General features: G+C 44.3%; 1 protein-coding gene across 1 annotated transcript in view; it reads right to left on the bottom strand.

Moving 5' to 3' along the window:
- LOC311126986 (CUB and sushi domain-containing protein 3-like) overlaps positions 1-12971 on the bottom strand; it is a gene marked incomplete at both ends in the record, with an annotated part of 648334 nt that overhangs the window by 153713 nt on the left and 481650 nt on the right. Inside the window, one exon of the mRNA XM_084158716.1 lies at positions 7211-7390. Within this exon, the coding sequence (XP_084014842.1) occupies positions 7211-7390 (180 nt within the window). The remainder of the gene's footprint in view (positions 1-7210; positions 7391-12971) is intronic.

The raw sequence follows: 12971 nt of genomic DNA, 5'->3' as shown, positions 1-12971 counted from the left end.
GGCGAAGAGATCCGTCCTTCTTCCCCACAAAGAAGAAGCCAGCACCAGCAGGAGATGAAGATGAACGGATTAATCCTGCGGACAGAGAGCCATTGATGTAGTCCTCCATGGACTTTCTTTCAGGAGCAGACAACGAATAAAGACGACCCTTTGGAGGGGCTGTTCCAGGGAGGAGGTCGATGGCACAGTCGTACGGTCGGTGAGGGGGCAGAGATGTGGCTCTTGCTTTGTTAAACACCTCTCTGAGACCATGGTAGCATTCTGGGACATTGGAGAGGTCAGGAGCGGAGTTAGTAGGTACTGGCCGAGGGGGTAGTGCGGCAGCAAGCAGGCAGGTTCGGTGGCAGTCCTCTCCCCACTCCCTGATCACCCCGGTCACCCAGTCGAGCTGAGGGTTGTGCCGGCGGAGCCATGGGTAACCCAGGATGAGGGGTTGGCCTGGAGAGGTGAGCAGGTGAAACTGGATAGTTTCTTGATGGTTTCCGGACAGACCCATCGAGACCGGGGCCGTGACATGAGTGACCGATCCGAGTAAGTGTCCGTCCAGTGCCCGGGCAGGAATAGGAGGTGTCAAACGGAGGTTCTCCAGTCCCAGTTGGCGTGCCAGCTTGATGTCCATTATGTTGGCTTCGGCGCCAGAATCCACCAGAGCAGCCAGGGTGTGAGTTGAGTCAGAGAGGCGGAGGTGAACTTGCAGCAGGGGTTTGCGGTCGGAGGACTGGATGGTCATTGAACTCAACCGGACTCCCCCTATGCCCGGTGAGCTTCGGCCCTTTAAAGGGCAGGTTACCACACGATGTCCATCACCTCCACAATAGAGGCAGAGGTTTGAGGTGAAGCGGCGCTGGCGCTCTGCAGGAGTGAGAGAGGCTCGCCCAATCTCCATAGGCTCAGACTGATCAAGCTGACCTGGGTGAGTGGCAGTAGATGACAGGAGCCCAGTCGGATCTCTCCGAATGCCGGTAGTAGGTGGACCTTGGCGCCCCCTCTCACGACGACGGGTCTGTATCCTTCTGTCGATCCTGACAGTCAGTGCGATGGCTTCATCAAGAGTGGAAGGCAGTTCATGGGAGACCAACTCGTCCTTGATATAGTCAGCCAAACTATGGAAGAACGCGTCCACCAACGATGGTGTGTTCCAAGAACTTCGTCTAGCCAGGGTTCGGAAGTCGATGGAATGGTCTGCGACTGTACGTCTGCCTTGTCGAATACTGAACAGTTCACGAGACGCCTCTGCGGTTGGTGAATCCAGGTCAAACACCTTCAGCATCTCCTCAGCAAACAGGTCGAAGGTTGCACATGCGGGGGTTTGACGTTCGAACTCTGCTGTTCCCCAGAGTCGAGCTCGGCCCGTCAGGTGAGTGATGGCATACCCAACTTTAGCCCCCTCCGTGGCGAAGGTCCTTGGCTGCAAGGAGAACTGAAGTCGGCAGCTAGTCAGGAATGGCCGGACCTGGGTTGAGTCGCCGTTGAACCGCTCGGGGTTTCCAATCTTGGGTTCCGGAGCAGCGGCTGCAATGACCGGGGCAGGTAACTCGGGGGCAGGGCTGGTGTAAGGTTGGTGAGGAGTTGAATGATCATGGCGAGTTGTTGTTGCTGCTGCTGGAACTGCTGCTCATGCTCATCGGTTTCCATGTCGGGGAAAGTGTGCGCTGAGTCCATAATGGTCAGATCGTACTGTCACGGTTCAGACAGACGACCAGAGGACCACAATTGCGTCACACCAGAAAGTTTATTAAAACTTAAGGGAAAAGGGAAGTAGGGAGTGAATGAAGGCTCCAGGGGTAACAGGGATCCCGTCCAATGTGCTGGGTCTGTGCCCCCCCCAGTGGCAGCGATGCGTCCTATGAAGCCGGTGGTGGGTGGTCCAGAAGTCCTGGGGGGGGGAGACACAGACACAACAGGGCGGAATGAAACAAGGCAGCAGTACAGTTCAAGGGAAATCCAAAATACGTAGTAGCAAGGCAGAAGGCTGGTCAGAGTTACCGGGATTGAAGAGTAGTCAGGAGTCGTTATGGCAGAAGCAGGTCTGGATCTCCTGGGGCAGAAGAGTATCCAAAAATCAGGCAGGTCCGGGGTCACAAAACCAGGGTGAGCCAGAAGCGCGAGCAAACAGGTTCCGGGTGTGAGCTTTGCAGACGATCTGACACCGGAGAGCTGAAAGACAGGGCCTTAAATACTGGGAGAGGTAGTGGGTAATGCAGCGCAGCTGGCAGAGTAATTAGAGCAGAGCAGAGCAGGGACAGGTGGAGCTAGTTAGGCTGAGTAGAGAGAGTGGTGAGCAGAGTGGAAGAAAATTAAGGTGGTAACCCGGTGGAGTGAGAGGCTCATGACATGACCTTTGTGAAACACTGCACAATACACTTACTAAACCCTGTAAAGAATGGTTGGTTTAGTGCTTTGTTTCTTATGCCAAATCCGTAATATTTCTATATTCATATAGCGTGTAGCTACTGAGCACAGAATATTTCGGGGTGTCAATAATTTTGACCCCTACCTTTTTGAGAAAAAAAGTATTACTTGTTTCTCTGAGCAATTGTATTAGTGTAAAATAATTGTATAATAAAATAATAGAATTTTTAGCTTTCAATATAGCTCATTATTTGAATTGATTTTACACAGTCATTATTGCTCATCTTTATCAAGAGTGTCAATAATTTCAGACCCCACTGTACATGACGTACCAAGCTGCTCAGAATACTTAATTTCTATGAATGCTGTTTTATCCCTCCTTGACCATAAGGAATAAATAAACACTCCAACAACAGGGAGTCTCTTTGTGTTTCTCTTTAGTCCTTGAGAAAGGCACTTTATCTCTCTGCGTCCCAAATGATACCATTTCAGATGCAGACACTTTATCTGAATTACATCCATACATATAAATATCCAGCTGGTTGCAGAATGAGATCCGCAGTACGATTCAACGAGTCACCCTGATTATTACAATAACAGTGACATACAGTATGAACCGCACAACATCCACAATTACCTCCAAGACTTCCAACAGGCAGGCAGCACTGAATAACAAGTAGAACTGTAAAACTGTCCCCGTTTCCCAAACGCTAAGTAGCCTAGCTAGCTGGTATTAGTGCATCTTAGCTGAACATGAAAACTCAGGATCCCTAGACTCAGGAATCCTGCTGGCTGCCAACAACTCAGGATCCCTAGACTCTGGAATCCTGCTGGCTGCCAACAACTCAGGATCCCTAGACTCAGGAATCCTGCTGGCTGCCAACAACTCAGGATCCCTAGACTCAGGAATCCTGCTGGCTGCCAACAACTCAGGATCCCTAGACTCAGGAATCCTGCTGGCTGCCAACAACTCAGGATCCCTAGACTCAGGAATCCTGCTGGCTGCCAACAACTCAGGATCCCTAGACACAGGAATCCTGCTGGCTGCCAACAACTCAGGATCCCTAGACTCAGGAATCCTGCTGGCTGCCAATAAACTCAGGATCCCTAGACTCAGGAATCCTGCTGGCTGCCAACAAACTCAGGATCCCTAGACTCAGGAATCCTGCTGGCTGCCAACAACTCAGGATCCCTAGACTCAGGAATCCTGCTGGCTGCCAACAACTCAGGATCCCTAGACTGAGGAATCCTGCTGGTTAGCCAACAACTCAGGATCCCTAGACTCAGGAATCCTGCTGGCTGCAGCTTTGAATGTGTCACACACAGCTAGCTACAGCCTTGCTACAGCCTGGCATATCTCTATCTGCCAATAAGCAGTGAGCAGCACATCCCAGCCTGCTTGGCTGTCTGTGACAGGATGACAGCTGCCCTGCATCATGACAGTATCAAGGCTGCGTTCCAAATCAAATCACCCTGTCTGCACCTCACCATCTTGAAGTTAAAGGCAATCATGCAGAAACAAAGGATGGCCTGATATAGAGGACGTTATTGTTTTTCCTCAGTCTCAGAACAGACAATGATTCTCTTACCTCTTCTTCTACCCTTTTGCTCCTGAGCTGCCAGATAAATAAAAAGCTGTGATTAACAACTGTATTCTACTATTAAGATGTTGTTGATGATGCACTGGCTGCTTACCTCAGATCGGCATCAAGGGAGATGTCTCTGCATACACAACAGACCTGGGTTGAAATACTATTTGAAATAATTTAAAATACTGTATCTGTGCTTGATGGAGCTTGTCTGATGCAATGGAACCAATAAAAAAGTCTCAAAAGGGCAAGCCCCGCCCACCTGGCACTCCAGGCAAAACGCTCAAAGTATTTGAAAGATTTCGAATAGTATTTGAACCCAGATTTGATACACAACACATTATGTCTGAATTTTATGCTGAACTATGCTTAGGAGCCCTGTTCCAGTTTAGCTTTAGTAGTTGTCCCATTATTACAGAGTACCAGATTAATAATCAAATCCAGGCCACTGGTAGAATTAGAATGATTAAGAATGATTCTCATTCTATTTCTATGGTGGTAACTATTATGGACTGTGTCTATAAAATGTATATAGTATGTATAAGCTGGAAGTAGTGGCCTAAGCATTGTTGTTCACTAGTTTACTCCAATTAGGGAAGGGGTGGTGGTGTTGGAAAGTAATAAAGGGAAATATATATTTTTTTAAAGGATATGTATATATATGTATATATATGTATGTACATGTATTTGTATGTATGTATATGTGTATATATATATATATATATATATATATATATATATATATATATATATATATACAGTTGAAGTCGGAAGTTTACATACACCTTAGCCAAATACATTTACACTCAGTTTTTCACAATTCCTGACATTTAATCCTAGGAAAAAGTCTTAAAATGGTTTAACTTGGGTCAAACGTTTTGGGTAGCCTTCCACAAGCTTCACACAATTTGTTGGGTGAATTTTGGCCCATTGCTCCTGACAGAGCTGGTGTAACTGAGTCAGGTTTGTAGGCCTCCTTGCTCGCACACGCTTTTTCAGTTCTGCCCACAACATTGTCCATTTGGAAGACCCATTTGCGACCAAGCTTTAACTTCCTGACTGATGTCATGAGATGTTGCTTCAATATATCCACATAATTTTCCTTCCTCATGATGCCATCTATTTTGTGAAGTGCACCAGTCCCTCCTGCAAAAAAGCACCCCCACAGCATGATGCTGCCACTCCTGTGCTTCACGGTTGGGATGGTGTTCTTCGGCTTGCAAGCGTCCCCCTTTTTCCTCCAAACATAACGATGGTCATTATGGCCAAACAGTTCTATTTTTGTTTCATCAGACCAGAGGACATTTCTCCAAAAAGTACGATCTTTGTCCCCATGTGCAGTTGCAAACTGTAGTCTGGCTTTCAGGTTATGTCGATATAGGACTCGTTTTACTGTGGATATAGATCATGTTTTACCTGTTTCCTCCAGCATCTTCACAAGGTCCTTTGCTGTTGTTCTGGGATTGATTTGCACTTTTCCCACCAAAGTACGTTCATCTCTAGGAGATAGAACGCGTCTCCTTCCTGAGTGGTATGACGGCTGCGTGGTCCCATGGTGTTTATACTTGCGTACTATTGTTTGTACAGATGAACGTGGTACCTTCAGGCATTTGGAAATTGCTATCCAGCAGACCACCATAGGACGGCTTAATAATGGAACAGATAGCAGGAAATATTACTGCTCGGGTGTGTGAGAGGTTGGCGTGTTCTTAAGAACTCTGTCTGAGGGGACTTGTCAAGAGTGTGTGTGAGGGAGTGTGTATGAGGGAGTGTGTGTGTGTGTTTGGTTTTACTCACATTGTGGGGACAAGAAGTGCTCACAATGATAGTAAAACAAGGGAAAGGGACATTTCCCCCACAAGGAAACAGGCTATTATAGACTTAGGGGTTAGGTTTAGGGTTAGGGTTACAGTAAGGTTAAGGTTAGGGGTCAGGTTAGGGTTAGGTTTAGGGGTTAGGGAAAATAGGATTTTGAATGGGAATCAATTGTTTGGTCCCAACAAGGATAGTAAAATAAATGTGTGTGTGTGTGTGTGTGTGTGTGTGTGTGTGTGTGTGTGTGTGTGTGCGCGTGATGTAGGAGTGTAATCTCGGAACCTGAACCAAATCTTGCTTCGTGCCACCTACAATAGCTATCTTCCATTTATATTAACCTCAGTCATGGTAGATTAGCAGGAGTAAGACACTGAGGGTAGACAGATGCAGCAGGGATTGTACATGCAGTATGAACCCAAGTCAACAGCCTCCTTAGTTCATTGTCTAAAAAAGGCTCCATATCATCTGTGTGTATGTGTGTGTGTGTGTGTGTGTGTGTGTGTGTGTGAATGAGCAATCCTGTGCTCTTTTATTGCAGGGATCTGTTCCTTAGCAACCATGTCCCATTTGCCTTGTCAGTCCGTCGTGCTCCTTGTGGCTCATCGCTCACTGCCTTCCTGGCGCCACTGCAGCACTTAATCTGCACAAGATATTGGGTACGTCCCAAATGGCACCCTATTCCCTATATACTATCTTTTAACATGGCTCGGGTAGTGCACTATACAGTACACAGGGTGCCATTTGAGATGCAACCATTTAGTTTTGGACTTTGTCGCCAGATATGCAAATGTATTGCTTCTCTGTGCAATAAATTCATCTGCTTCATGAGAGCAGCAAGGATTTCCTCCCTGGGAGAGTGAAGTTGAACGTTCATCTAACCAGAACAGAAGAGAGCCAGGGGTATGATTCTTCCATTAGAATACTGTAGCTGTAAATAATGTGTGATACAGAATAGAGCTTCTTCACTCATTACTTTTAACATCTAGGGCCTGACTCACAGTTGAGATAACAACACAACTTGGACTTTCCCCTAAATCATTCATTGATATCAAAGGGAGACTTGAGTAAGGGTCTGTTGACACTGCTTGTGGAAGGAAGATATTTAATTGGTTTTAGCTGGCAGAATAATTGATTAGAACTAGGGTTGCAAAATTCTGGTAACTTCTGCCCCGGTTTTCCAGTAATCCTAGTTGAAAGAATCCTGGAATTACAAGGGAATAAGTAGAAAATCTGGGAATCCTCCAATCAGGATTTCTGGTAAACCAGGAAATTTGGGGAAAATTAACGGAATTTTGCTAACTACAACTAATAAAATGGCTTTGTAACATATTTTCTTTCCAGTAATCTGAACGGACCCATATCATCATCATCATCACCATAATCATCATCATCATTAACACCATCATCATCATCATCATCAACACCATCATCATCATCATCATCAGATGTCGTACCTTTGCAGATGGGTGTGATGGCACTCCAGGTGCCGTTGTGGGTACAGGTGCGAGTTGTGGCCCCGCCTGCCTCTATCAGGTAGCCAGGCTGGCACATGAAGGTGATGTTCTGGCCCACAGTGAAGTCCTCTCCAAACCTCAGACCATTAGCAGGAACACCTGGGTCTCCACAACTGATCACTGGTGGGACAATACAGAGAGAGACAGGGAGAGGAATAGACATTAGTGGGATCGACATTAGATCGACATCTTGAATGTTCAGTGGTTGTGTTATAGCCTGGTCCCAGATCAGTGGTTGTGTTGTAGCCTGGTCCCAGATCAGTGTTTGTGTTGTAGCCTGGACCCATATCAGTGGTTGTGTTGTAGCCTGGTCCCAGATCTGTGGTTGTGTTGTAGCCTGGACCCAGATCAGTGGTTGTGTTATAGCCTGGTCCCAGATCAGTGGTTGTGTTGTAGCCTTGTCCCAGATCAGTGGTTGTGTTGTAGCCTGGTCCCAGATCAGTGGTAGTGTTATAGCCTGGTCCCAGATCAGTGGTTGTGTTGTAGCCTGGTCCCAGATCAGTGGTTGTGTTATAGCCTGGTCCCAGATCAGTGGTTGTGTTGTAGCTTGGTCCCAGATCAGTGGTTGAGTTATAGCCTGGTCCCAGATCAGTGGTTGTGTTGTAGCTTGGTCCCAGATCAGTGGTTGAGTTATAGCCTGGTCACAGATCAGTGGTTGTGTTGTAGCCTGGTCCCAGATCAGTGTTTGTGTTGTAGCCTGGACCCATATCAGTGGTTGTGTTGTAGCCTGGTCCCAGATCTGTGGTTGTGTTATAGCCTGGTCCCAGATCAGTGGTTGTGTTGTAGCTTGGTCCCAGATCAGTGGTTGAGTTATAGCCTGGTCCCAGATCAGTGGTTGTGTTGTAGCTTGGTCCCAGATCAGTGGTTGAGTTATAGCCTGGTCACAGATCAGTGGTTGTGTTGTAGCCTGGACCCAGATCAGTTTGTGTTGTAGCCTGGACCCATATCAGTGGTTGTGTTGTAGCCTGGTCCCAGATCTGTGGTTGTGTTGCTAACTTTTGACTACCATTGTTGACATGTCATGCATACATTCAGAGATACTGGTTACATAGTGAACATATCTGTGACCAATTGACCCGTCGCTAAGCCCTGCACCAGAATGTTGGGCAACCAATCGCAGCGCTCCATGGATAGCAACTGTTGTAACGTCCGACACCTCGAATAAGATCACATTGAAATCGCATGAAAGCCAGTAAGTGCTATGGCAAAAATTGAGAGTTTACTTGAAAAATGTAGTTTCAATGGCCAAATAATTGAACCTGGGGTACTTGCTACTGCGATTCCTAAAATGCGTAGCCTGTTGATGGAGTATTTTTGGAATCCGAAATAATTATTTTGTTACATTGTTTGCTAGCTTAGCTGGTTAGCTAGCTCTCAGTCTCATTGACCACCAAACATTGCTAATGCTAGCTAGCTAGCCACTTAATACAAGTTGTTTTCTAAAAATGTATTTTAGCTAGCGAAGTTAACCATGTTATTAATACAACCCCCATCTGCGGTCGACATCAGGACATGATTTGAGAGCATTAGTTAGCTCCAAACGTGGTTAGTAGCTTTGACTGCGCGCTGACATCGAAATCAGAGCCGTTCAGTGGCTAGCTACACTACAACCCCTATTTTACCAGGTTTCCGTGAAGCAATTGTAATCACAGTCCACCACAATCAATGATTAATGTATACACTAGATGACTGATAGGGGGCGCTGTGTTGAAGCCACCGTGTCTCCATCTTGGCACTCCCTCACCATTGTAAGACATATTTTGGAAGCTATAGAAATTCATTTATTAATATCTACGTTCGTTTTTGCCACATTTATTCTATTACAGACACCTAAATGCATACTTTTAAATTATATTATGTGAGCTAAACATAAAAAAAAAAAAATGTATGTAAACATAAACCTACCCATGAGTATATATAAACATACCCAAGAGTTTCCTGATTAGCAAGGGGTAGTCTGTGTTTAACTTCATTGTGTATTAGAAACACAGTTTGAAATCATTGTGAAGGGAGTTTGCCTGTGGTTGAATGGGGAATTGGGTTGGCTTTAACTTCCTGACTGATGTCTTGAGATGTTGCTTCAATATATCCACATAATTTTCCTTCCTCATGATGCCATCTATTTTGTGAAGTGCACTAGTCCCTCCTGCAGCAAAGCACCCCCACAGCATGATGCTGCCACCCACATGCTTCACGGTTGGGATGGTGTTCTTCGGCTTGCAAGACCCCCCTTTTTCCTCCAAACATAACGATGGTCATTATGGCCAAACAGTTCTATTTTTGTTTCATCAGACCAGAGGACATTTCTCCAAAAAGTACAATATTTGTCCCCATGTGCAGTTACAAACCGTAGTCTGGCTTTTTTATGGCGGTTTTGGAGCAGTGGCTTCTTCCTGGCTGAGCGGCTTTTCAGGTTATGTCGATATAGGACTCATTTTACTGTGGATATAGATACTTTTGTACTTGTTTCCTTCAGCATCTTCACAAGGTCCTTTACTGTTGTTCTGGAATTGATTTGCACTTTTCATACCAAAGTACGCTAATCTCTAGGAGACAGAACGCATCTCCTTCCTGAGCAGTATGACAACTGCGTGGTCCCATGGTGTTTATACTTGCGTACTATTGTTTGTACAGATGAACGTGGTACCTTCAGGCGTTTGGAAATTGCTCCCAAGGATGAACCAGACTTGTGGAGGTCTACACATTTTTTTCTGAGGTCTTGGCTGATTTCTTTTGATTTTCCCATGATGTCAAGCAAAGAGGCACTGAGTTTGAAGGTAGGCCTTGAAATACACCTCCAATTGACTCAAATAATGTCAATTAGCCTATCAGAAGCTTCCAAAGCCATGACATCCTTTTCTGGAATTTTCCAAGCTGTTTAAAGGCACAGTCAACTTAGTGTATGTAAACTTCTGACCCACTGGAATTGTGATACAGTGAATTATAAGTGAAATAATCTGTCCGTAAACAATTGTTGGAAAAGTTACTTGTGTCATGCACAAAGTATATGTCCTAACCGACTTGCTAAACCTATAGTTTGTTAACAAGAAATGTGTGGAGTGGTTGAAAAACGAGTTTTAATGACTCCAACCTAAGTGTATGTAAACGTCCGACTTCAACTGTAAATAAAACAGTCTTGATAATATAGCTGCAGCAGCACATAAATAAAACACAGACTTGTGGAGGACAGAGGAGCCTCTTAAAGAAGAAGTTACAGGTCTGTGAGAGCCAGAAATCTTGCTTGTTTGTAGGTGACCAAATACTTATTTTCCACCATAATTTGCAAATAAATTCATTAAAAATCCTTTAAAAATGTTTTTCTCATTTCGTCTGTCATAGTTGACGTGTACCTATGATGAAAATTACAGGCCTCTCTCATCTTTTTAAGTGGGAGAACTTGCACAATTGGTGGCTGACTAAATACTTTCTTCCCCCACTGTAGCTGCAGCAGTACATACATAAAACACAGACTTGATAATATAGCTGCAGCAGCACATATATAAAACAGTCTTGATAATATTGCTGCAGCAGCACATAAATAAAACAGTCTTGATAATAATACAGGACAGATTAGAGCTTGGACTGGGCTGAGTGGGAGCTGCCCTCCAATAGGGGTGGGAGGGCCAAGAGACCTGATGTGGCAATAAGATGTTATACAGTCAGAGGAGATAGGGACCAAATACTTTATTTATAAGAATCTTTAGGGGTGTCAATCATTTTGACCCCTACCTTTTTGAGATTTGTTTGTATTTCTTGTTAAACAAATTCTCTTTCTCTAAATAAATTGTATTAGTATAAAATAATTTAATTTCCCCCCAAAAATTGAGCATTCAACATAGCTCAGTATTTGAAATATATATTTTATACAGTCATTATTGCTCATCTTTATCAAGGGTGAGAGAGAGAGAGAGAGAGAGAGAGAGAGAGAGAGATGTTGACAGGTATGGTAGCTCTGGTCCTAGTTAACAATAATAATATCACAACAGATTCAGAGTAGTGTATATTAGCAGGTATGGTAGCTCTGGTCCTAGTTAACAATAATAATATCACTACATTACATTAACAAGACAACCAAAGAAACATTTCCCTTTTCTCTCCCTGAGAGTGAGAATATTAGTTCCAGTCCTAACAATACTACTGTCATCATAACACACTACAGTATATACATCAACAAGACACCTTTTCTCTCTTCTCCTTGAGAGTGTGACTTTGATCCCTGTAACCTAGATGATCAATAAGCCTTGAGGTTTGTGAACTGTGGAAATGACTGGCTTCTTTAATGGATTCATAATGTTGTGTCCCTGAACCGGTCAGTTACATCTGAAGTGAAGCGATCAAAAACATCCATCAGAGGGGATGGGGAAGAGAGAGAGTGAGAGTGAGAGTGAGAGTGAGAGAGAGAGAGAGAGAGAGAGAGAGAGAGAGAGAGAGAGAGAGAGAGAGATAGAGATGAGAAGAGCAGCGGCAGACTGCATACAAAGTCTATAGTGCATTACTTATGACACCCTGCTATTCCTGATATAGTGCATTACTTATGACACCCTGCTATTCCTGATATAGTGCATTACTTATGGCACCCTGCTATTCCTGATATAGTGCATTACTTATGACACCCTGCTATTCCTGATATAGTGCATTACTTATGACACCCAGCTATTCCTGATATAGTGCATTACTTATGGTACCCAGCTATTCCTGATATAGTGCATTACTTATGGTACCCTGCTATTCCTGATATAGTGCATTACTTATGGTACCCAGCTATTCCTGATATAGTGCATTACTTATGGTACCCAGCTATTCCTGATATAGTGCATTACTTTGGTCAAAAGTAGTGTAGAACAGGGAAGAGGGTGCCTGCAAGATATGCACTACAATATGAAATACGGTTGTCAACAGTACTGTTCTACAGTCAAAAGTACTGTTCTACAGTCAAAAGTACTGTTCTACATAGGGAATAGGGTCGTCAAAAGTACTGTTCTACAGTCAAAAGTACTGTTCTATATATGGAATGGGGTCGTCAAAAGTACTGTTCTACATAGGGAATAGGGTCGTCAAAAGTACTGTTCTACTTAGGGAACAGGGTGGCATTTTAGATACACACTTTAAAGTTTCTGCCTGTCTGATCACTGTCTCAGAGCGACTAAAGAGGCTCCCTGGAAAGCATCACTTCTCTCCAGAGACTCATTTTAGTCCCAAATCGAAACCCCCACCCCCACCCCCTCCTCCTCCTCCTCCTCCTCACCCCTCCCCCTCCTCCTCTCCCTCCTCCCTCTCCTCTCCTATATCTTCTCTGTACTTCAATTAGTCAGACACAAGAGTAATGATGCTCTGGGAATAATGGAATTCTGTTTAAGAGTTATTATAGGGCAAATTGAATATAGATTGACACAACATTATTCAATTACAACATATGTGGCTCATTACTGACGATGAGTTTAGATAAAAGGCAGTCTAACAGAAAGTGGGACAACATCTACGGCTAGCTGGTATTTAGCATTTTTATATTACTATAACATTATACTGTATCTTTGTATTCATTTTGTTTCAGCTCAGGATAACTAACATACACTTTCACTTTTCAGACAGTCTTTTTGTTTCAGCTCAGGATAACTAACATACAGTTTCACTTTTCAGACAGTCATTTTGTTTCAGCTCAAGATAACTAACAGACAGTTTTACTTTTCAGACAGTCATTTTG

The sequence above is a fragment of the Coregonus lavaretus genome, assembly GCF_964263955.1.
Source record: "Coregonus lavaretus genome assembly, chromosome: 3".
In the NCBI taxonomy this organism is placed as follows: domain Eukaryota; kingdom Metazoa; phylum Chordata; class Actinopteri; order Salmoniformes; family Salmonidae; genus Coregonus; species Coregonus lavaretus.
Note: the sequence above shows the minus strand (reverse complement) of the source record. Positions and strands in the feature narration are given on the sequence as shown.